General features: G+C 42.3%; 1 protein-coding gene across 1 annotated transcript in view; it reads right to left on the bottom strand.

Moving 5' to 3' along the window:
• Positions 1 to 22277, bottom strand: part of DNAH5 (dynein axonemal heavy chain 5) — a 310603-nt gene that overhangs the window by 243789 nt on the left and 44537 nt on the right. Inside the window, exon 2 of the mRNA XM_081520843.1 lies at positions 506 to 640. Within this exon, the coding sequence (XP_081376969.1) occupies positions 506 to 640 (135 nt within the window). The remainder of the gene's footprint in view (positions 1 to 505; positions 641 to 22277) is intronic.

The raw sequence follows: 22277 nt of genomic DNA, 5'->3' as shown, positions 1-22277 counted from the left end.
TGGAATGCTCCACCATCTAGCAACTTAGTCCATCCATGAGGTTCTGTGTACATTAGAGGTCTGCCAACTGGCCGGCTACATGGCAGAATATGGAAGTCAAGGTCAGGAACAAAAGAAACCAGATTCGGCTGCCAAACCAAAGTCAAAGCCAGGGAACTATGGCACAATTCAATCTCCCAGGATAGAACAGGATAAACTCAAAAACAAAGATAAATTGGCAGCTGAGAGGAGATTCTGTTCTCTAACCTCAGATTCTAAAATGGCGCCCAAGCCCAGCTTCACTGGATATAGAGAGACACAGACATCTCTGTCAGGATCACGGAACTCAAATGATGATTTTAACATGGAGAGCTAGAGAGCCCCAAGCTCATTCTGCCATCACCTGTACCAAGTCAGAATGGAGTCCTGTCCGTGTTGAATCAGACACCCTAGCACAGACCCTGCCATGGGACAACATGAGCTGTGCCCTCCATAATCAATCAGTGAGAACTCAAATGCATCGCACCTGATTCCCCTCAAGAATGGCATCCTCCACATCAGTTTTGTTTAGGTCCACACAGGAAGCTACAATCCCAAATAAGTAGTCATGTCTCCCATCCAGACGAGCCCGCTTGGCTTCCTTCTCTTCCTTCAGTCTTTGCTACAAGAAAGGAAGAAAAATGTTATGTGACAATTACTGTTCTCAAATGGATTCACTCTGTAATTCATTTTGTAATTTCATACTACCATTGCTTTTTCAAGTCTTAGGTATTCAGATAACACACAGCTTAATGGTACCACTTTTTATGTACTATCTTCTATTTTTAGAAATAATGTTATTTCTACTAAGGAAATAAGATGTGCTCATTGTTTTGAAATTATGTAACACAGATAAGCCAAAAGAAGAAGCAAAAGTCACCTGCCAACCAGATAGTATTATTGTTAACATTTTGTTCTAAATCTTTAGACTTTATTTCATACATATATAAGCATTCAAAAGACCTTATATATAAGACACACAGTAAAATTTTAAAAAAAAATCTTTATTTTTGTAAACATTCCCGAGGCCACTAAAGTAATACATATTCTTCTACACTATTCCCTACATTTTTGCTTGTCTAAAAGTTCATATCTGGTCTTAAAATTAATTTCTGAATACCATTGCTTACTTTTTACCTGTTGACTGTTAATTACAATAATAAACAAGTTTACTGTCACCAATGTTGCAGTTTGAAGCACATCTTTCCATATGTGCTCTGTTCATACAAATATACACATTTCTATTTATATTATACTATAAAAGTTTTTCAAGTATTTTTCCCTTAATATTACATCATAGACTTCTTTTTAGTTTAATACAGACTATTCTAACTTGCTTAATAGCTGCAAAATATTTAACAATATGGATAATTCTTCAACCATTTCACCATTGGTCAATATTCAACTTCCAATTAATCTTAAGTAAGTTCATTATCTTTAATGCTAACCAGTAGCTCTGAATCTTTCTTGTTTTTAACAGTGGTTAAACCCCAAATATGTATGAGCACTATAGAGGCAAACACTACCCAGTGACCGCAAAAAACTAACAGCCTGGTTTGCAGAATACAAGCAGAAAATGTAAATAGGACAGGCTGGCATTATGGTTGATACAGGGGCATGAGATTTATGCAGGGGCATGCATGGGTCTTCAGAGAAGGAGCCAAAGAGAGGATCCACCTCTAGCCCAGTGCTGAGGAGAGGTGGAAGGTACAGGAAAAGTTTCAGGAAGAGTTGGCTTAAGCCTAGAGTTAAAGGAGACTTGACCACACTACCTGGGACAGAGGCATTTCTGCAGATTCAAAGGCCAAAAGGCATAAGAAAGCATAGCAACTCTGGAAAGCACAAGGCAGCCAGGATGGCTGAACTTGAACTAGAAAAGCATAATAGGAAATGAGAGAGAAGTCAGATCATAAAATATCTTATGGGCCATGGAAAAAAGTGTAAACATTATCTGAAGTCCATGAAGAATCACTGATGAGTTTCAAATCAGGAGAGATGTTTAGCTGTCCATGCTGCATCAAAACATCAGTCATTGTGACAGCAGTGTAAAATGTGGATTTGAAGTGATGCAAGTCTGGAGACAGGAAGGCCAGGCAGGTGGATGTGTTTGCAGAGCCTGCAAACACATTTGCAGAGCCTGGGACAGACAGGCCCCTGGGAATGTGCATCTGGAGCCCAAGGGGAATTTGCACTGCAGAGACAGACACCGTTTCTCAACATAGCATAACAGACATTATGGGCCAGATCTTCCTTGCAGTTGCATTTACAGGATGGCTACAGCATCCCATAGCTCTTCTGCAATGTGATTATGCCACTAGCCAATCAAGAGGTGGTCTCTCTATCCCCTCCTCTTGAATCTGGCTGGGCCTGTGACCAGTTTTCACCCAAAATAATATGGAAAGAAGTGAGAATGTAAAACTTCCTAGGGCAGTCCTGCAGAGACCTTCAGCTTCTGCCTTTGCATTTGGGAACACTCCCTCAGAACCCAGTTACCATGCTATGAAATGTCCAAATCACATGGGGAGACCAAATGGGGAAAAACCAAGGCATTCTGGTCAACAGCTCAACAGATCTCCTAGCTCAGGGGTCCCCAACCTCTGGGCTGCAGGCCAGTAACTGCTGTCAAATCAGCAACAGCATTAGACTAGAAATAATAGGGCTTCCCTGGTGGCTCAGATGGTAAATAATCTGCCTGCAATACAGGAGATCTGGGTTTGATCCCTGGGTCGGAAAGAAACCCTGGAGAATGAAATGGCAACCCACTCCAGTATTCTTGCCTGGGAAGCCCCATGGACAGAGGAGCCTGGAAGGCTACAGTCCACAGGGTTGCAAAGAGCCAGACACAACTGAGTGACTAACACTTTCACTTTCAAAGTGCACGATAGATGCAATGCCCTTGAATCATCCTGAAACCATTTCCTCACCCCTCAGTCTGTGGAAAAATTGTCTTCCACAAAATCGGTCCCTGGTGCCAAAAAAGTTGCGGACCACTGTTCTGACACTTCAGCACCAATTTGCAAACTATCTTGGACATTCCGATCTAGTCAAGCCTACAGAGGACTGCAACCTAGCCAATGACATGTGATACAGAAGAATCATCCAGCTGAGCCCAGCCTCCCACAGACTCAAGAGAGACAATAGTTAGCTATTAAGAGATAATAGATAACTGATATCAGGTAGTTAAGCCATTAAGTTCTGGTATGATTTGTTATGCAGCATGAGGCAACAGAGTAATTCTTTTAGAATAATTTCATTAGTGGGACAGAACTAATAAATGGAAGCAGAACTACAGAAAAGAATGATTGGGAAAAGAGAAACATAAAGGTACTAAATATAAACTACTCTTTCCAAAAACTTGACTATAAAGGAAAGAGATGTGGTTACTAGTAGAAAGAGGAAAATTTAGAGTCAAAGGAGAATTTTTTAAGATACAATAGAATTAATAAGAAGTAAAGAGGAAAAAGTTGGGAATTTCAGGGTTATTGAAAGACTATTGCTAGACATATGCAATTTATATTCATTTGTCCGAAACTGACGGAACTGCTTGAGAGACGATTTAGTTGGGGGTGGGGGTGAGGGTGCAGGGCAAGGTTAAGGGTTCAAAAAACAATCTATCTATCTTCTTGCCATTTCCCTAAAGAAAAGAACTGACACTGGTCTTAACCCAAAATACACATTCCATAAACATCATATAGAAGTAAATTTAAATCTCTTTTCAACTATGGCTAAAACCAGGAAAATGTCTGTTCTCTGACTGTTTTCCACATTCTAGGCAGGGAGGAATAAAAGACGTTTCTCAAAGTGATCTTTCTGGGTTTATATTAAATGTCTCCAGCAGTGGGAAGGCACGGTGAGCAACCAGGGGAGCCAGGAATCCAGCAACAAATCAACTAGATGGCAAATGCTGGGCAGCCAAAAACACATTTAAAAACTAAAGAGCTGGTAAAGCCAGGACATAAACCAACTGAAGGCTTTCAAAGAATATAGAAATTTCTACAGGATTCTGCCATGGCAACACATTATTCTATGACCTGATTTTACAAGATTCCAAAGGAAAAAAAAAAAAAAACATATTCCAGTGGAGGAAAGGAGAGATTAGCCTCTAAAGCAGAACACTAGTCATTTTATTTTTACTTAAATATCACATGGAAAAACTTCTAAAGCAGTTTTATATATAAAACCAAATTATCAATGTGTTTTTAAAGTAAATGTTTTCAGCGCTACATTTAAAAGCATGTTAAGCGTTGAATATGTTCTTGCATAACTAGCCTATCTCCTAATGACAAGTAATGTGAAATAAACCCTAGTGCCATGTAGATGAAAGAGCACAGTGTTTATCAATCTCAAGTTTCACTGCCTTATACTAAGGTATTCAGGCACAATGAGGGATCTTTTTTTTTTACTACCACAGAAAGTCAACAGTGTCAAATAAATATTTGGTGATTGGATCAGTGTATTGTCAGTCCCTAAACTTGAACCTGCAGCTTTCTGGCTGCCAAGGAACTGCAGGAGCTACCAATCAGATGATTAGTTGGAGGTGGTTTGTCCTGTTGGCCTTTGGAACGTCTTGGAAACAGGATGACAAAGGCAAGAGGTGAACCATGGCATTTTTTTTTAAAGGATCAAATTAAAATTGTTTTCTGCATGAGCAAGCTCCAACTGATAGAGGTGCGGAGGATGTGTTCAGAAATCTATTCAATGTTCAAGGAAATCTAGAGTAATATTTAAAATATTTCTGCAAAAGCAAAATTACAATGAAGTATCACTTCACACCACTTTGAATGGTGATCATCAAAAAATCTATAAATAATAAATGTTAGAGAGGATGTGGAGAAAAGGGAACTCTCCTATACTTTTGGTGGGAATGTAAATTGATACAGCCACTATAGAGAACAGTATGGAGGTCCTCTAAAAAACTAAAAACAGAGCTACCGTATGACCCAGTAATCCCACTCCTAGGCATATATCTGGAAAAAGGTCTAACTCATAACGATACAAGTGGTTTTTTCATGGCACCATGGTTTTGCAATGGCCAAGACCTGAAAGCAAGCTATATGTTCATCAACAGATGAATGGATAAAGAAGATGTAGTACATATATACAATGGAATATTACTCAGCTATGAAAAAGAATGAAGTAATGTCATTTGCAACAGCATGGATAGACCTAGAGACTGTCACAGTGAGGGAGATAAGTCAGACAGAGAAAGACAAATATCATGATATCACTTATATGTAAAATCTAAAAAGGTGATGCAAATCCACTTACTTGCATAAATGGAGTCACAGATGTAGAGAACAAACTTATTGTCACTAGGGGGGGTAAATTGTGAGATTGGGGTTGACATATGCATACTACTATATATAAAACAGATCACTAAGAAGGATCTGCTGTACAACACAGGGAACTCTACTCAATACTCTGTAATGACCTATATGGGAAAAAGAATTTAAAAAAGAATAGATATATGTATATGTATAACTGATTCACTTTGCTATACAGAAAAAAAAAACTAACACAACATTGTAAATCAACTACACTCCAATAAAAAATTTTTTGATGATAAGCAAGCTAAGGTTTGCAGAATAAAAAATAAAATATTTCTGTAATATATCTGTAACTTGTTTTAAGGAATGTTGCTACCACTTTGAAATGAAAGAGGGACTAATGTGCTCCCTCCCAAGAAACAAGTGCTGATTTCAAGGTAGAGCAAGGTCACATACACAAATGAGCACTGGTGCCAGACTGGGGTCCAGCCCCAGGGCTGCCCCGAATTGTAAGACCTTGCATCTGTCTTTTAACCCTTCCAGACTTCAGGTTCTGCAACTCCGAAATCAAAGTGCAGGATTATGTGACAGCTAAGTTGCATTTCATCTCTAACATTTGCATTACTTCTCATTGATTCAAAAATTAACACAGAGACTTCCCTGGTGCCTTGCAATGCAGGGGACTCAGGTTCAATCCCTGGTCCAGGAACTAAGATCCCACATGACACGGGGCAACTACTGAGCCCTTGGGCCACAACTAGAGAGTCCGTGTGCAGTAATGAAAGATCCCACATGATACAATGAAGATTCTGATATAGCGAAATAAAGAAATTAAAAAAGAAAACCAACCATATGTACTGTTAAAAAAAATGGTAACATAGACAAGAGACTTTAGGGTAGGTTTTTTTGTTTGTTTGTTGGTTTGGGGTTTTGGGGTCTTCTTATCAGATCAGGAGAGATCTGGGGTAAGACTTTAGATTTTAAACTGTGAATCCCAACGAAGACCCAATGCCATATGCCTTCATAATAAAGCTCTGTGACTTTTTCTCATGACAAACCCATCTTTCCAATTTTTTTTTTTTATATACTAAGCTTTGCCTTTAACTCTAAAGAACCAAAGCCCAGGTCTACACGTTCCTCTACATAAACTGCGTGAACTACACACATTTCATTTTGGCTCCAGGTAATCCCCAACTCCATGAGAAACTTTGTTGCTGTTCAGTTACTAAGTCGTGTCCAATTCTTTGTGACCCCATGGACTGCAGCACTCTAGGCTCCTCTGTCCTCCACTATCAACTGAAGTTTGCTCTAATTCATGTCCTCTGAGTCAGGGATGCTATCTAACCATCTCATCCGACTCAGAATAGACCCTGATGCTGGGAAAGATTGAAGGCAAAAGGATAAGGGGGCAGCAGAGGATGAGATAAGAAACCTTGCTGCTGCTGCTAAGTCGCTTCAGTCGCGTCCGACTCTGTGCGACCCCATAGACGGCAGCCCACCAAGCTCCGCCATCCCTGGGATTCTCCAGGCAAGAATACTGGAGTGGGTTGCCATTTCCTTCTCCAGTGCATGAAAGGGAAAAGTGAAAGTGAAAGTGAAGTCGTGTCCGACTCTCAGCGACCCCATGGTACCCTTGTTTATAAAATGGAGATAAAAGTTCAAACTTGAAAGGTATTTTTGCAAAGATTAAATTGTCCAGTTCCTGTGTCTCAGCAAATGGTTAACTCCCCACTGGATCCTTATATCCAAAAGTGCCTAGGACTTAAGCCCACCGCCTGGGTAGCCAACAGGCTGGGCTCCATGCGTCCCCCAACTCATGGACAATTTCACCTTTATCCATGTCACACTGTTCACACCAGGTCCATAACCTACCCTTTCTACAGCCTTTCTATATATCTATATGTCATGTTGAAAAAAATGCTTTTCTAGGTGACACTATTAGCCTTGTTGCCCATCTGAATATCAGAAAGAGATCTGTTTTAATGAGAGTATAATGAATATATTTCCATTTTGTATTTGGGTGTTTTGTTCTTTTATGCATATGTAAAGTCACTCAGTCATGTCCGACTCTTTGTGACCACATGGACTATACAGTCCATGGAATTCTCCAGGTCAGAATACTGGAATGGGTAGCCTTTCCCTTCTCCAGGGGATCTTCCCAACCCAGGTATCAAACCCAGGTCTCCTGCACTGCAGGCAGATTCTTTACCAGTTTAGCCACCAAGGAAGCCCATGCTTATAGCAATGTAACAAACATAGCAGGAAATAGTACAACATAGATTTAAATCCCCACTGGAGAGTATCGTAAATAATGTAGAGTCTATGAATTACAACTGAAACTCCTTATCTTAAATCACCAGGGTAAATACCTCTGAGACCCATTTCACTTTGGCTCTCAATATTAGTCTAAAGCCCAGAGATAATTAATCACCTGATGAAGCAGTGCTGAAGAGGCCAAGGACATGGGTTTGATTGTCTTAGGCCAGTTAGCTTCACTTTATTCCATTTTCCCTAACTGTAAATGAATCAGGGCAAATCCAAGAGCAGAAGGGAAAATTACTCAAAGTGTATGTCTAAGTAAAATGCCTGGGGTGGGAGGGAGGCCCAAGAGGGAAGGATATATGTATACAGATAGCTGATTCCCTTGATAGTCCCTTGGACTGCAAGGAAGTCAAACCAGTCAATCCTAAAGGAAATCAACCCTGACTATTCACTGGAAGGACTGATGCTGAAGCTGAAGCTCCAATACTTTGGCCACCTGATGTGAAGAGGTGACTCAATGGAAAAGACCCTGATGCTGGGGAAGACTGAAGGCAAAAGAAGAGGGGGCAGCAGAGGATGAGATGGTTAGATAGCATCATCAACTCAATGGACATAAATTTGAGCAAATTCCAGGAGATAGTGAAGGACAGGGAAGCCTGGTGTGCAAGGGGTTGCAAAGAATTGGACGTGACTTAGCAACTGAAAAACAACAATAGCTGATTCACTTCGTTGTACGGCAGAAACTAGCACAACATTGTAAAGCAATTATACTCCAATTTAAAAAATAAAACAAAATGCCCAGTTACTGGTAAAAATAAGTATTCATTTTTCTTTTTGGAAGGGAGAGATCCAAATGGGCCAGGCTGGTTTCACTCACTTGCATGCCATGTATTTAAGCTGATCCTTCTTATCTCCTAAAGGGTAAAATAAAATAAACATCGCCTGAATCTCATCATTCCTACAAGAGGAGCAGCGCCACAGGGAGGGACGTTTTCCATTTTGATTTCGGCACCATCTCCAGTACCCAGAACAGCGCCTAGCACTCAGCAGAGCCTCAACTGCTATCTAATCAAGGGATGATTAACCAAGTTTATCATTCAAAAGTCACTCTCAAGTAATTAAGGGCTGGTGTAAATTATTCTAGCTCCATGTGAGTCCATGGCAGGTGCAGAATTCAGTCAATAAGCTCCTGGGTCTTCCACGTTGTTAAGACTTCAGCAGAAACCACTGCACGGAACTCCATCATTAGTATGGATGATGGCTCCCCCTCAATTCACAGCCACTATAACTAACCTCACTTAGCCTACATCCCATTCAAACGTGCTGAATTACAGAAACAGACGAAACCAGTTTTGCTTCTCATTTCTACAAATGAAAGGGCCCTCTCCAAGTTAACCCAATTTCCATGTCTTCCAACAAAGAAAAAAGCCTCCCTTTTCTGTCTTCCAGCATTTTCACCGTAACCCACAGGGCCCGGCTTCCTTGCTGGGAGAGGCCGCTCTGTGATGATGCCTCCTGAACCATCCGAACCGGCTCAATAATTGACTGAAGAACTACAAGGGAGCAAGGCTCCACTCCCGACTGCACTTCTGGCGTCTTAACTTCCCTTCCTCCCCTTTTATGCCATTTCTCCAGGTGAAGGGCCACAGCTGCAGAGGAAGTGCTACACCTCCTTCCCGCCTTAAGAGCACTTGAGCAGAGAGGTTCCTGGGAGGGAGAGACACTCCACGCTGACTAATCCACTCCCAGAAGGTGCTCCTGCGAAGCCCTCCTTTATTTAACAAGAGTTGCACCCTGCCTCCATGGCAAAGAGCTAGCTAGCACTTCAACAGAGAAAGTCCCATCAATTTTCTTTCCACCTGAAAGTAAATTCTGGAATCTTATCTATTGTTGCTGGAGTTTTCAGGGCCCCTAAATCTTCCTATTTACCAACTCCCTTACTTGTCATTCTTTCCAAGCATATAGAAGACCCCTCCTTACCTGTCACTGTATGTGGATTTTTCACCCAAGCCAACCCAACTCCTGCTTAGAGGTGTGTCCCCATCATCAACTTACCTCCTCTTCCCCCAGCATTCCATAATCCAAACTGTAACACCAACTCAATGGACATAAGTTTGAGTAAACTCCGGGAGTTGGTGATGGACAGGGAGGCCTGGCGTGCTGCAGTCCATAGGGTCACAAAGAGTCGGACATGACTGAGTAACCGAATTGAACTGAACTGAACTTAGAGTCCATTTTCTACACCCCAAATGTCCAATCCTGACCAAGATTTAGTGAGACTTTACGGGATGGACGTGTACCCACACCTATATTTAAAATGGGTAACAAACAAGGACCTACTGTATAGCACAGGGAACTCTGCTCAATGTTATGTGGCAGCCTGGACGGTTGAGGAGACTGGGGGAGAATGGATACGTATATATATACAGCTGAGTCCCTTTGCTGTCCACCTGAAAATATCACATTGTTTGTTAATTGGCTATACCCTAATACAAAATAAAACATTTTCAAAAATTTTTTAAAAGACTTAGCCTTCACATGCCCATGTATTCTTTCTTCCTCCAATCCTACAAAGCTTTTAGTCCAAAATCAGGAATACCATTCTTGTACAATTCCAAGTCCCCTTGGGCAACAGAGGCCATATAATTCAAGTGGTTTTCACTCACTTGCTAAGAAAATACATATATAATGTCATCATTCACATTATCCATGGCCATGGGATTTCCCAGGCAAGAATACTGGAGTGGGTTGCCATTTCCTTTTCGAGGGGATCTTCTGGACCCAGGGATCAAACCTGGGTCTCTTGCATTGCAAGCTTTACCAGGGAAGCCCCACTGTCTATGGCGCAGGCTGAAATCCTAAAACCTCCCTTATTCATCAAAATGAACCAGAATGCTCAGAGCTGATGCTCATCAGAATCACTTGGAAGCTTTAAAACGCTGATTCCTTTGTCTCCCCAGAAACTGTGACCCCTCTTGTGCAGAGGGGTGTTTCTCAAAAGCTCCCCTCATGATTACAGTGGTGGCCCAGCCTGAGAACACTGTCTCAAAGGAAAGCATTTGATGACTTGATCATAATTTATGAACACCGCGAGTTTTTCACTGAGTTAGGAACTTAGGAAAGTCCAAGTGCATAAAGTTGGCATCCCTGTAACTCTAGATCTTTCCTTTCTCTCATTATTTCAGTGGCGCAAGAATTGATAGGAAGGACAGGTTTCAGCTCAACTCCACAAGGCCCAGAAGTGTTCATCCCCACCGTACTGTGGAATCCAGTGGCAGATACAAAGTAGGTAGTCAACCGATACTAGTGGAACGGGTGGATACTGAACCTCGAGTCACATTCTCCCGGGGTCTAGAGATGGTGCAGCGACTACGTGGCCACGTCAGGCTGTGACTCCTTCAGGATTGGGAGCCTCCCCCTAGGCATTAACAAGCAGCACCTGCCCGCTCCCCACAGCTACATCCTAGGACAAGGGTCCCCAACCTCCAAGATCTAATGTCTGATGATCTAAGGTGGAGCTGACATAATAAAAAGAGAAATAAGGTGCACAATAAAAGTAATGAGGTTGACTCATCCCAAAGCCATTCCCCCTACCCCAGGCCATGGAAAAACTGTCTTCCACGAAATCTGTCCCGGGTGCCAAAAAAGTTGGGGACCACTGTGACCTAGAGCCCTTCACCTCCCCAAGTTCCAAAGAAACTGTTTTGATCTGTGCATGTGAAATGTGCTCACAGGACCGGACACGCCTGGGCCTGATTAAGAGAACACTGAAACCAGCTTGGTTATTTTGCCAAAGAATAACAACACTGACTTCTTTTCAGCTTTCAAAAGGTGTCTGAGAGCAAAGGTTCCTTTCTTGGCTTGGCTTCTACTGTGCACTCCCTGAGGAACAATGGCCGCTCCAGGGGAGTTTCTCAGCAGGGGAAGGAGGTGCCCTCTCTCCCCAACCAGTCTCTACCTCCCACCCCCTTGAGAATCACTGTTTAGAGAAAACTAGCAATCCCAGGAAAGTCAGTGAGCAACAGTAATCCCTAGCATCAGGACGTAAGTGGAAAACATGAATGATACATATTTCAGCAGCAGGGAGAAAACTTGCCCCCATTTCAAAACTAGGTGTGCAATTAGATGAATTTAGGCCAAGAGGACACTCATAAATCTTTCAAGTGTTTTTTTCTAAAGGTTGACGAATCCCAGTTTAATTTTAGGGAAAGAAAGAAAAACAAAATCTGTTGAGTCTGGAATTCATGTCCATGGTACGCTTGAAAATAGGTACTAAGCATTCTTCATCTTTGAGAAAAGCCAAAAAAAGCGGGGGGGCGGGGGGCAGGCATCATATCTGATGCTTGAGTCAATATATACAGAATTATTACACGTTTTTTCATTGAAAAGCATTTGTGTTTATTACACAACAAAAAGGATACATGGTTTGACCTTTCTAAACCTAGAGAACTTATGGTTTATTCTGAACAGAGTCAATTATTACATTACAATAATCTAATGACAATATAGCATCACTACAGTAATAGTTGCAGACTAAGATTAAATATAGAGGCTAAATTTTGTACCGTAAGCAGTCTGGGAATCTCTGTCATTGATTATTTTAGGTGATGAAGGTATAACTTAATAAACCATCAAATCAGTGCACTAAATAGAAAATTTGTAATTACTTACATAATATACTGCAACATTACTAGGTAATTCTGTTAAAATCATATGTCAGGGGGGTAAACAGAACCAGCATCCCAAATGTATAGAAACTTCCAAAAAACTTAACATACTCCTAAAAGGTAACTAGTGCCAAGAAAGAATCCAATTCATTCATTATACTCGAGATGTTATCACCAATTTTAATTTTTATGATTTGGTAGTGAAGCACGGAAAAGTGAAGAATAGGAAAAATATTCAGACATGTGAAACATTTAATTAATTCAATTTATTGTGAAAGCATAAACTAAGGTGTATTAGTACCAGGTTCTGAGCCTGGCAAGCTGCAGTCCATGGGGTCACAAAGAGTCAGACACGACTTAGCAACTGAACAACACCAAGTAGCAGGTTCTGTGTTAAGGGAAGATTCTTAGAGATGGAGGAAGCACCATCTAGTCATCCACGAACTCACAGTAGACAAATGCCATCTCACTGCAGTGATGTGATGAGGGCTCGAGCATCAAAGAGCTGAGAGGACCCAGGGAAGGGAGCCCCCACCTCCTGCTAAAGTGTCAGGGAGGCTTCTCAGAGAAGATGGCGCTTGCACTTGGTCCTCAATAATAAGCGTTTGCAGGCCAACAAGTTCAAGGGCTTGGCTGAAAGATGTTGACCTTGGGAGAGATGCATCAGAATGGTGGGGTTAGGGGAAAGAGGGTGGCTGGTGGCAGAGAGTTTAGGAAAAACAGAGACAACGTTTCTGCATTTTGCGGGGGAAGAGCAGAGCTACAAGGCTGGCCAGAATCATCCAGGCTGCTAGGGGTGCATAAAAGATACAGCAATCAAGCCATGAGGAAGCAAGGGTCAGTGTCAAGAACAGAGTTCTGGAGAAACCTCAATTTTCTTCTGACATTAATCATCAGTGGAAGAGGCTCCAAACACCTCTTTATGCATCTGCCTAATCCAAAGCTGCTGAGTTGAGTCCTAGGCTAAGGGACTCATTCTTCATCCTTGTAGTTCACGGTCTGTGACCACATTTCTGGGCCCACAGAAGGTGGTAGGGGACAGGGTAAGTGGTGGGGTGTCATTTTAAAGAAGCCTGTAGAATCTGCCTTAATAACTTCTCATCACCAACAAAAGCTTATGGGTCCAGGAGAATGCAGTCGCCAAGGCACACTGAGTGGGTTTTTTTTCCATCAGGCAAGCAGCTTGAGATTCCCTTGGACAGCAAGGAGATCAAACCAATCCATCCTAAAGAAAATTAACTCTGAATATTCATTGGAAGGACTGATGCTGAAGCTGAAGCTCCAACACTTTGGCCACCTGATGTGAAGAGGTGACTCAATGGAAAAGACCCTGATGCTGGGAAAGACTGAGGGCAGGAGAAGAAGGGGGCAACAGAGGATGAGATGGTAGGATGGCATCACTGACTCAATGGACATGAGTTTGGGCAAAGTCCAGGAGAGAGTGAAGGACAGAGGAGCCTGGCTTGAATGCTGAATGTGCTGCAGTACATGGGGTTGCAAAGAGTCAGACACGACTTAGCGACAGAAAAACAACAACAAGCATCATCCCAAAAGATGGAGCCTGTATTTCTACAAGAAGCCGTAGTTTAGGTGGTAAGGTGCAGAAAAGCCTAAAGATGAAACTCCTTTTTAATTTTAAATTTGAAGTAACATATAGCCTTATGCACTATCCAAAAATTAGTAGATAAACAAGTTTCTCACAGGTTCATCAGAACACGATTTTGAACTTTTTTACAAAGTTTTGCACACAGGTGCAAGAGACGATGTTCTAAGACACGTGCAAGCTTACAGACAGCAGCTCCTTACCGTTAAAACGCGGGTGACACTCTGCTTCCAGAGCTGTCGCCTGCCGATCCTAAACATCTCAGCAATCTGTTCAGCTTACAGACTCTTCCAGAATGATCTTCTAGCTCCTGGGAGACCAACTGATCATCCAACAGGCTTTCAGATGTAAAGTCTTTTGGAAGACCAGAAGTTCAACATGTTTACTTGTTTACATGTCCAATTTGCACATATTAGGCCACAAACATGGAATAAAAATTAAAACCCATACTTGAATATAAGTTTTCCTTCTAGAGTCTCTCCACCTTGGCCTCTCCTCTCTTCCAAAGCCCTGTGTTGTTAGGGCAATACTGTTTACACGCTATACAGTTGAACCGAGTCTCCCATTCATGCTTATCAACCTATCAAAGCATTTGAACAGCTCGGTTGCAACACAACCTCTGATGTTCGTTTAATTCTAGACACTGCCCAACAGTAAGCTTGAAGTCAACAGAGATATTTGAATCATTTCTTTGAACAGTGAGTAACTTTAAACCGTATCAAAACAGAAAACAGAAAAGCCACAGCTCTGAATCAGTTGCACAAGACATTCAGTCCATCTTTGTCTAAACAACTTTTGTGTGCTCGATTAACAGCCAGGCTTGTGACTAATTGTGACTGTCAGGTAGGCTAATTGTAACCCAATGGAGCCATTTTCTCCCCATAAAAAACAAGCCTACTTCATATGCAAATAGCAAATGATGTCCATAAATTACTTGTGCTCACAGAGCTGTACTTACAAATAAACCAAGGTTATTTGTTCTCTGTGATTAAAGATCTTGATCATCCTTGCTGTAAAGACATGATGGGAAATCACAGCCAACATGATCTGAGAAGTCTAGTAGGTGTGATGTCTCTCGTCAAGATGAATAAATGGCAGGACATTTAAGGTTGGACATGTCGAATCCAGGTTTTAGTCCTTGAAGTTCAGTTTCAGGAACTCAAATCCTATCAAGTCATCTAAGGATAAACCGGGAACCAGGGGACCCATTCCACCAAGATCCTGCTAATTAATCTCACACAAGACCCATTTGAAAGCCAGGATGCTAATTTGCTATCGACACCTACTGCTAATTTGTATGTCAATTTGGTACCTGAACTTGGGAAATTCACTTCAAAAGCCAACATTAGGGAGGGGCCTCCATACATAGCTTCCCAAGTAGTGCAATAGTAAAGAATCCACCTGCAATGCAGGAGATGAAAAAGACACAGGTTCAATCCCTAGGTCGGGAAAATCCCCTGGAGAAGGAAATGGCAACCCACTGCAGTATTCTTGCCGGGAAAATTCTATGGACAAAGGAGCCTGGCAGGCTACAGTCCATGGGGCTGCAAAGATTTGGACACGACTGAGCGACCAAGCACTGATTTCATTCCATACGGAGAGTTAACAGAGAGACGGCACTTAGACCTAAATACTGTTTGGTAAACAAAGCGCGGGAGACTTCCCTGGTGGTCCAGTGGCTAAGACTCCACCTCTCAATGCAGGGTACTGGGGCTGCATCTCTGGTCAAGGAACTAGATCCTGTATGCCTCAACTAAGAATTGGCATGCTGCAATGAAGATTGAAGATCCTGCATGCTGCCCAATCAATAAATAAATGTTTTTTAAAAGAAACACATACACACAAAATACAGGAAATTAGAGTTGGTTTACGGGATAGTTTTTTGGTCAACCTCTGGGCATAGGCAAGCAACTGTTTTCTGTCCTAACCATGAATGAAGACGGTATCTAGACTAGCCCTCATTCTCCTCTGTGCCAGGAGCAAATTGCAGTATTTTCTCATCCTCCTTGCTCAGCATCTAAATATCAGTCTCAAGAATCCTCTGTCAACACATGACCTCAGGACAGAGGTGACAATTCACTATGTCATCCTTCATCTTTCATTAGTTACATTGAAATCGCAGCTTCCCTAATGGTATTTTAGGCACCATCACCATTTCATCAGCAGCTCATTTATTAATACAACGGTCTCTCTCGGGAAGAGTTTCTTTCTGGGCAGATCTCCACAGATGGCTGATGGCATTCATCCTGGGTTTGGCAGGCGTCACCATGGCTCTCTCGAGGCTCCGCAGTAAACTGCAAAGTCTTCCAAACTCTGGGGCTGAATTTCAGCCTCCAGCAAAGACAGTAGGTGTCTCAAGGAATCCCCTTGAGTGAAGGAGGTTCACTGAGAATTGTCGTCAAGCAGCACAGATGAGGGGCTTTCCTGGAAGCTCAGTAGGTAAAGAATCTGCCTGCAATGCAAGAGACCGGGGTGTGATCCCTGAGTCGAGAGGATCCCCTGCAGAAGGAAATGGCAACTCACTCCAGTATTTTTGCCTGGGAAATCCCATGGACAGAGGAGCCTGGTAGGCTACAGTCCATGAGGTCTCAAGTTCAGTTCACTCACTCAGTCATGTCCGACTCTTTGCAACCCCATGGACTGCAGCATGCCAGGCCTCCCTGTCCATCACCAACTCCAGGAGCTTACTCAAACTCATGTCCATTGAGTTGGTGATGCCATCCAACCATCTCATTCTCTGTCATCCCCTTCTCCTCCCGCCTTCAATCATTCCCAACATCAGGGTCTTTTCAAACGAGTCAGTTCTTCGAATCAGGTGGCCAAAGTATTGAAGTTTCAGCTTCAGCATCAGTCCTTCCAATGAATATTCAGGACTGATTTCCTTTAGAATGGACTGGTTGGACCTCCTTGCAGTCCAAGGGACTCTCTCTCAAGAGTCTTCTCCAACACCACAGTTCAAAAGCATCAATTCTTCAGTGCTCAGCACAATTTAGCAACTAAGCCACTACCACAGCACAAACCAATCAAAGCACAAGCCTGCATCTGACCCCCTAACCCCTAATTGCCAGCGGACAATAGAGTCGGTTTCTGGTCATTGGAGAAGGGTATCAAATGCCGCTCAGAGGGAGACTCAGGTGAGTTTTCCTATGAGTACTTTCTACTAGGCGATGGCTTCAGCAAGCGAGACACTTCCTTGTTGTTTCTGTTTCTCAGTCACATCCAGCTCTTTGCTACCCCACGGACTGCAGCACGCCAGGCTCCTCTGTCCTCCACGCTCTCCCAGAATTTGCCCAGATTCATGTCCACTGAGTTGGTGATGCCATCCAACCATCTTATCCTCTGCCACCCCCTTCTCCTTTTGCCCCCCTCCTCCTATAGGACCTTTTAAGTTGAGGAGTCCTCCAGCCCCATCTTTATGGATGATGCACTGTTCCAAGCTGAGCATATTGGCCATTTCACAAATCTTAAGTCAGACATCATGAGAATACAGAGTGGACAATGAACTTCATACAGGCAGGAGATTTCATCCAGAAATCCAAGTACCTTCAGGCAAGGTTTAAAGTTTCACTTTCATTCATTCACTCACTCTTCATTCAGCAAATGTGAGTACTTTTTATAGGACCAGGCACTGTACTATGTATTAAGCATAGAGCAGCTAATTAAAACACATGCTTGGGACTTCCCTGGCGGTCCAGTGGTTAAGAATCGGCTTTGCAATTCAGGGAGACAGGTCCGATTCCTGGTTAGGGAACTAACATCTTGCATGCTGCAGAGGAACTAAGCCCCAGTGCCACAACTACTGAGCCCTCATGCTCCAGAGCCCATGTGCCACAAACAAAAGATCCCATGTGATGCAACAAAGGTCTCGTGGGCCAGTGATTATATAAGACTAAGACCCAAAACAGCCAAATAAATAAATAAATTTAATTTTTAAAATCACACTTAATCAAACACTAAAATATGTTCATTGTAAAATGCATAACTATTTTAGAGGACCTCCAAAGAGAAAAATAAAACACTGCCAATTACACTTAAAAACAACCTCCATTTTAAGCTGCATTCTGAATTCATAGACATTAAAATGCAAAACATGTAGATCTCAGAACCAACGAAAAGCCAACATGCCGGCCTTCACTGGGGGAAGATATGAAATAAACAACATACAAATGTATACATAGTTATAAATAAAATATGATTACAAATTGTGGAAAGTGCCATAAAAAAGGAAATCTTGATGCAAGCTTCACTTGGATCGGTGTTCTAAATTACTGCCATTTGTACTTAAACTCCAAAGTGTGAAATTTCCTGAACTCATTGATAAATCATGAAGAATTACCTACTTTGAGCCTTGCAGCCCTGTATGTACAACCTACTGTGGTAGAGTAACAAAGTGCAAGCTCTGGAGTCAGACACATGCATGCTGCCTGACCCTGCGTGACCCTATGGACTGCAGCCTGTCCGTGGGATTCTGTCCACGAGATTCTCCAGGCAAGAATACTGGAGTGGGTTGCCATTTCCTTCTCTAGGGGATCTTCCTGACCCAGGGATCAAACCCATATCTCTTACATCTCCTGCATTGGTAGGTGGGTTCTTTACCACTAGCGCCAACTGGGTCAGACATACCTGGGTTTAAATCCCAGCTTTGCCCTCTTTCAGCTATATGACATCAGAGCTTTTGTTTCCTAAATTATGCATTAGAAATAAACCCACCTGCCTAACAGACTTGTGATTATGTAAAAATTCCTGGATCCTCACGAGTACCTAATATATGAAAAATATGATAATATTTTTTATTTGCAAAAAAGTTATGACTACAACTAGTGACAATACCAATATAGGGACAAATTCCCAAGGAATTTAACCCAACACATAAATTTCAGTGTAGAGCTGCTTCAAAATTTTGCTCTTGATTTCCCAATATATCCCAAGAGAAAGAGTAGATCCAGGTTTTAATGGTTACCATCTACACATTTTTCACAGATTTCTGCTTCTAAATGTCTCAGCGAGGCCCAGCAGAATTAAATACATTCATCAGTTTAATGGCCTGGTAAACAATGATACAAGGGGGCAGCATAAAAAATGGTAAGTGGGATGAGAAAGTACTATATTTCAGTCCATTCTGAGTAGCACATTTTTTGCACTTTTTACCACATTGAAATTGGGCACATCTGCTATTCACTTTTAACTGTTGGTTGACAGAAGTCACGGCCAGAGTTTGTGCAGACTCAGTTGTCACTCCGGGTGTCAGGATAAGGCCACTGGAGCACCTCGAGATCACAGCCAACAAACTACTGAAAATCTATCTGAGGGAGGAATGTGTGCCCGGGTTGCTTTCTGAAAATCTTCCACTGACACCTTCTGGGAAGATCAAGAAAACACCAGCATCTCAACTTACAGAACGCACGACAGGAGATGGAAAGAAAACCCCAGGAGAGTCAGACCCCCGATGGGAAGAAGCTTTGGAAATTTCTTAACCAATTCATTACATCTATATTTGTATGGATGCACAAGAGTGACATGTGATTTTTCTCAAGCTAGGTTTAATCAAATCAGTCAATCCTAAAGGAAATCAACCCTGAATATTCATTGGAAGGACTCATGTTGAAGCTGAAGCTTCCATATTTTGGCTACCTGATGCGAAGAGCTGACTCACTGGAAAAGATCCCGATGCTGGGAAAGATTGAAAGCGGGAGGAGAAGGGGATGACAGAGGATGAGATGGTTGGATGGCATCACCGACTTGATGGACATGAGTTTGAGTAAGCTCTGGCAGTTGGTGATGGACAGGGAGGCCTGGTGTGCTGCAGTCCACGGGGTCGCAAAGAGTCGGACACGACTGAGCAACTGAACAACAACAACAATTGTTTAACTAAGTCTATGTTCAATTAATTAAGCTGAATAAAGAGCTTTTTCAATTAAAAAAAATTCTAGAAAGCAGTGTATCCTAGGTTAATCGACAGTTTTTCTATCTTTGCGGTAAAGGAAACAGTGGTGTGTCTTTTATTTGATGATGGCTTAGATCAGATGAAATACAGTATACCTAATGATCAGAGAAAACTTCTTGGAGAAGGTAGATTCAAGTCAAGCTCTGAAGAACAGTAAGATTTAAATAAGATGTAAGCGCATAACATACAGGGAAAATATCACCAGCAAAGCACAGAGGTTGGATTTCAAAAGCAAGCCTTTCTGGTGCTACAGTTGTACAGAGATATGAGTGATTAATCTCTGAAGAGTATATGAGGCTGAACTGTAGGTGTCAACCTATGGTAGGTGGCCCTCACCAGCATTAGGGAGTCATTGAAGAATAAGTTGATGAAAATTTGATTAGGAAGATTATGCTGAAGAACAGACAGAAAGGAAGATTGAAGTCAGAATCCTAAGCATGAGGAAACAAAGGATTTGATAAGGGAGTGGAGACAGTGGTCACCAGTTCAGTTCAGTTCAGTTCAGTCGCTCAGTCGTGTCCGACTCTTTGTGACCCCATGAACCGCAGCACACCAGGCCTCCCTGTCCATCACCAACTCCTGGAATCTACCCAAACTCATGTCCATCGAGTCAGTGATGACATCCAGCCATCTCATCCTCTGTTGACCCCTTCTCCTCCTGCCCCCAATGTTTCCTAGCATTAGGGTCTTTTTCAATGAGTCAACTCTTCGCATGAGGTGGTCACCGATCCACTCAAAAACAAACAAGCTAAGGGACTTCCTTGGCAGTCCAGTGGCGAAGACTCCACTCTTTCAATGCAGGGGCACAGGTTCACTTCTTGGTGGGGGAACTAAAACCCCACATGAAGCATCAGTTAAGTTCATTCACTCAGTCGTGTCTGACTCTTTGCGACCCTATGGACCACAGCACACCAGGCCTCCCTGTCCATCACCACCTCCCAGAGTTTACCCAAACTCATGCCTATTGAGTCAGTGATGCCATCCAACATCTCATCCTCTCTCATCCCCTTCTCCTCCTGCCTTCAATCTTTCCCAGCATCAAGGTCTTTTCAAATGAGTCAGTTCTTCGCATCAGGTGGCCAAAGTATTGGAGTTCCAGCTTAGCATCAGTCCTTCCAATGAATATTCAGGACTGATCTCCCTTAGGATGGACTAGTTTGATCTCCTTGCAGTCCAAGGGACTCTCAAGAGTCTTCTCCAACACCACAGTTCAAAAGCATCAATTCTTCGGCATTCAGCTTTCTTTATGGTCCAACTCTCACATCCATACATGACTACTGGAAAAACCATAGCCTTGACTAAACCTTTGTTGGCAAAGTAATGTCTCTGCTTTTTAATATGCTGTCTAGATTGGTTATGGGACTGGCCAAAAACAAACAAGCTAAATAAAAAGAGGATATCCCATCCACCATGTTGCCACCCCTAAGCTACCCCCGTATAGAAATCCTGGTTGAAGCAGAGGGGAGAAACAGATAGATGGAACTTGACAACTGGTAATGGGGAAGTAAACACAGTTGTCCAAGGTGATTCCATGCTGTGTCAAGCTTGGTAAAGTGAAGAATAACTCAACAGGAATGCAAGAATCTAGAAAAGGAGTATATGTTAGAGAAAAGAATACTAAAGAAATGGAAATAAAGCTCTGGTTCTTTGCTTTTCCTATTGGTCTTTTCATCTTGAAAATGTGAAGGTGCTTGTGCTTGGTCACTCAGTTGTGTCTGACCCTTTGCAACCCTCTGGACTGTAGCCCGCCAGGCTCCTCTGTCTATGGGATTCTCCAGGCAAGAATACTGGAGGGGTTGCCATTTCCCCCTCCAAGGGATCTTCCTGACCCAGGAATCAAACCAGTGGCTCCAGCATTGGCAGGCAGACTTTTTTTTTTTTACCACTGAGCCACCTGGGAAGCCCAAGAATACTGGAGTGGGTAGCCTATCCTTTCTCCAGGGGACCTTCCTGACCAAGGTCAGTATATGTGAGACCAAGAACATCCAGTATCTTTCTCTTTACTTCTAAATTCATAAAATAAAGAAAAAACTCACAATTAAAAGAAAGTTAATTAATCATATGTGGGTTCAATAATTACTTTAGCTGTCTTCCCTCAAAAAAATTTTTGAAAACTTAAATTAAGTGGTACAGGGTGTTGGTTGTGCTACAATTGCTGTGAGTTGAAAATGTGCAGCAAAAACTAAAAATGATGCATAAGTTTTCTGCAGCCTCATCTGCCAAAATTCAAAAGAGGAAGGCAGAAACACAAGTGAAATCCCAAAGGACAATACAGAAAGCTGATGTATTTAGAGTAAATCATCCACTAAACAGAACACCCAAGTTCCGCAGGTATAGATTGGAAGAATAGAGATGCTCAGTGTTAATGCTCATTCCAGATGTTATTTTGTATAGTACCTTTTGAGCAGAAAGTGTAAGAATTAGGAATTTTTGCACAACCTTCTGATTTCTTGTCTTTCCTCTGGTGACACTTCAATGTATTTGTAGAAACAGTGTTGTCCTGGCTTTGGGAAGCC

The sequence above is a fragment of the Giraffa tippelskirchi genome, chromosome 8 (assembly GCF_054371585.1).
Source record: "Giraffa tippelskirchi isolate mGirTip1 chromosome 8, T2T-mGirTip1v1.2.pri, whole genome shotgun sequence".
Classification (NCBI taxonomy): domain Eukaryota; kingdom Metazoa; phylum Chordata; class Mammalia; order Artiodactyla; family Giraffidae; genus Giraffa; species Giraffa tippelskirchi.
Note: the sequence above shows the minus strand (reverse complement) of the source record. Positions and strands in the feature narration are given on the sequence as shown.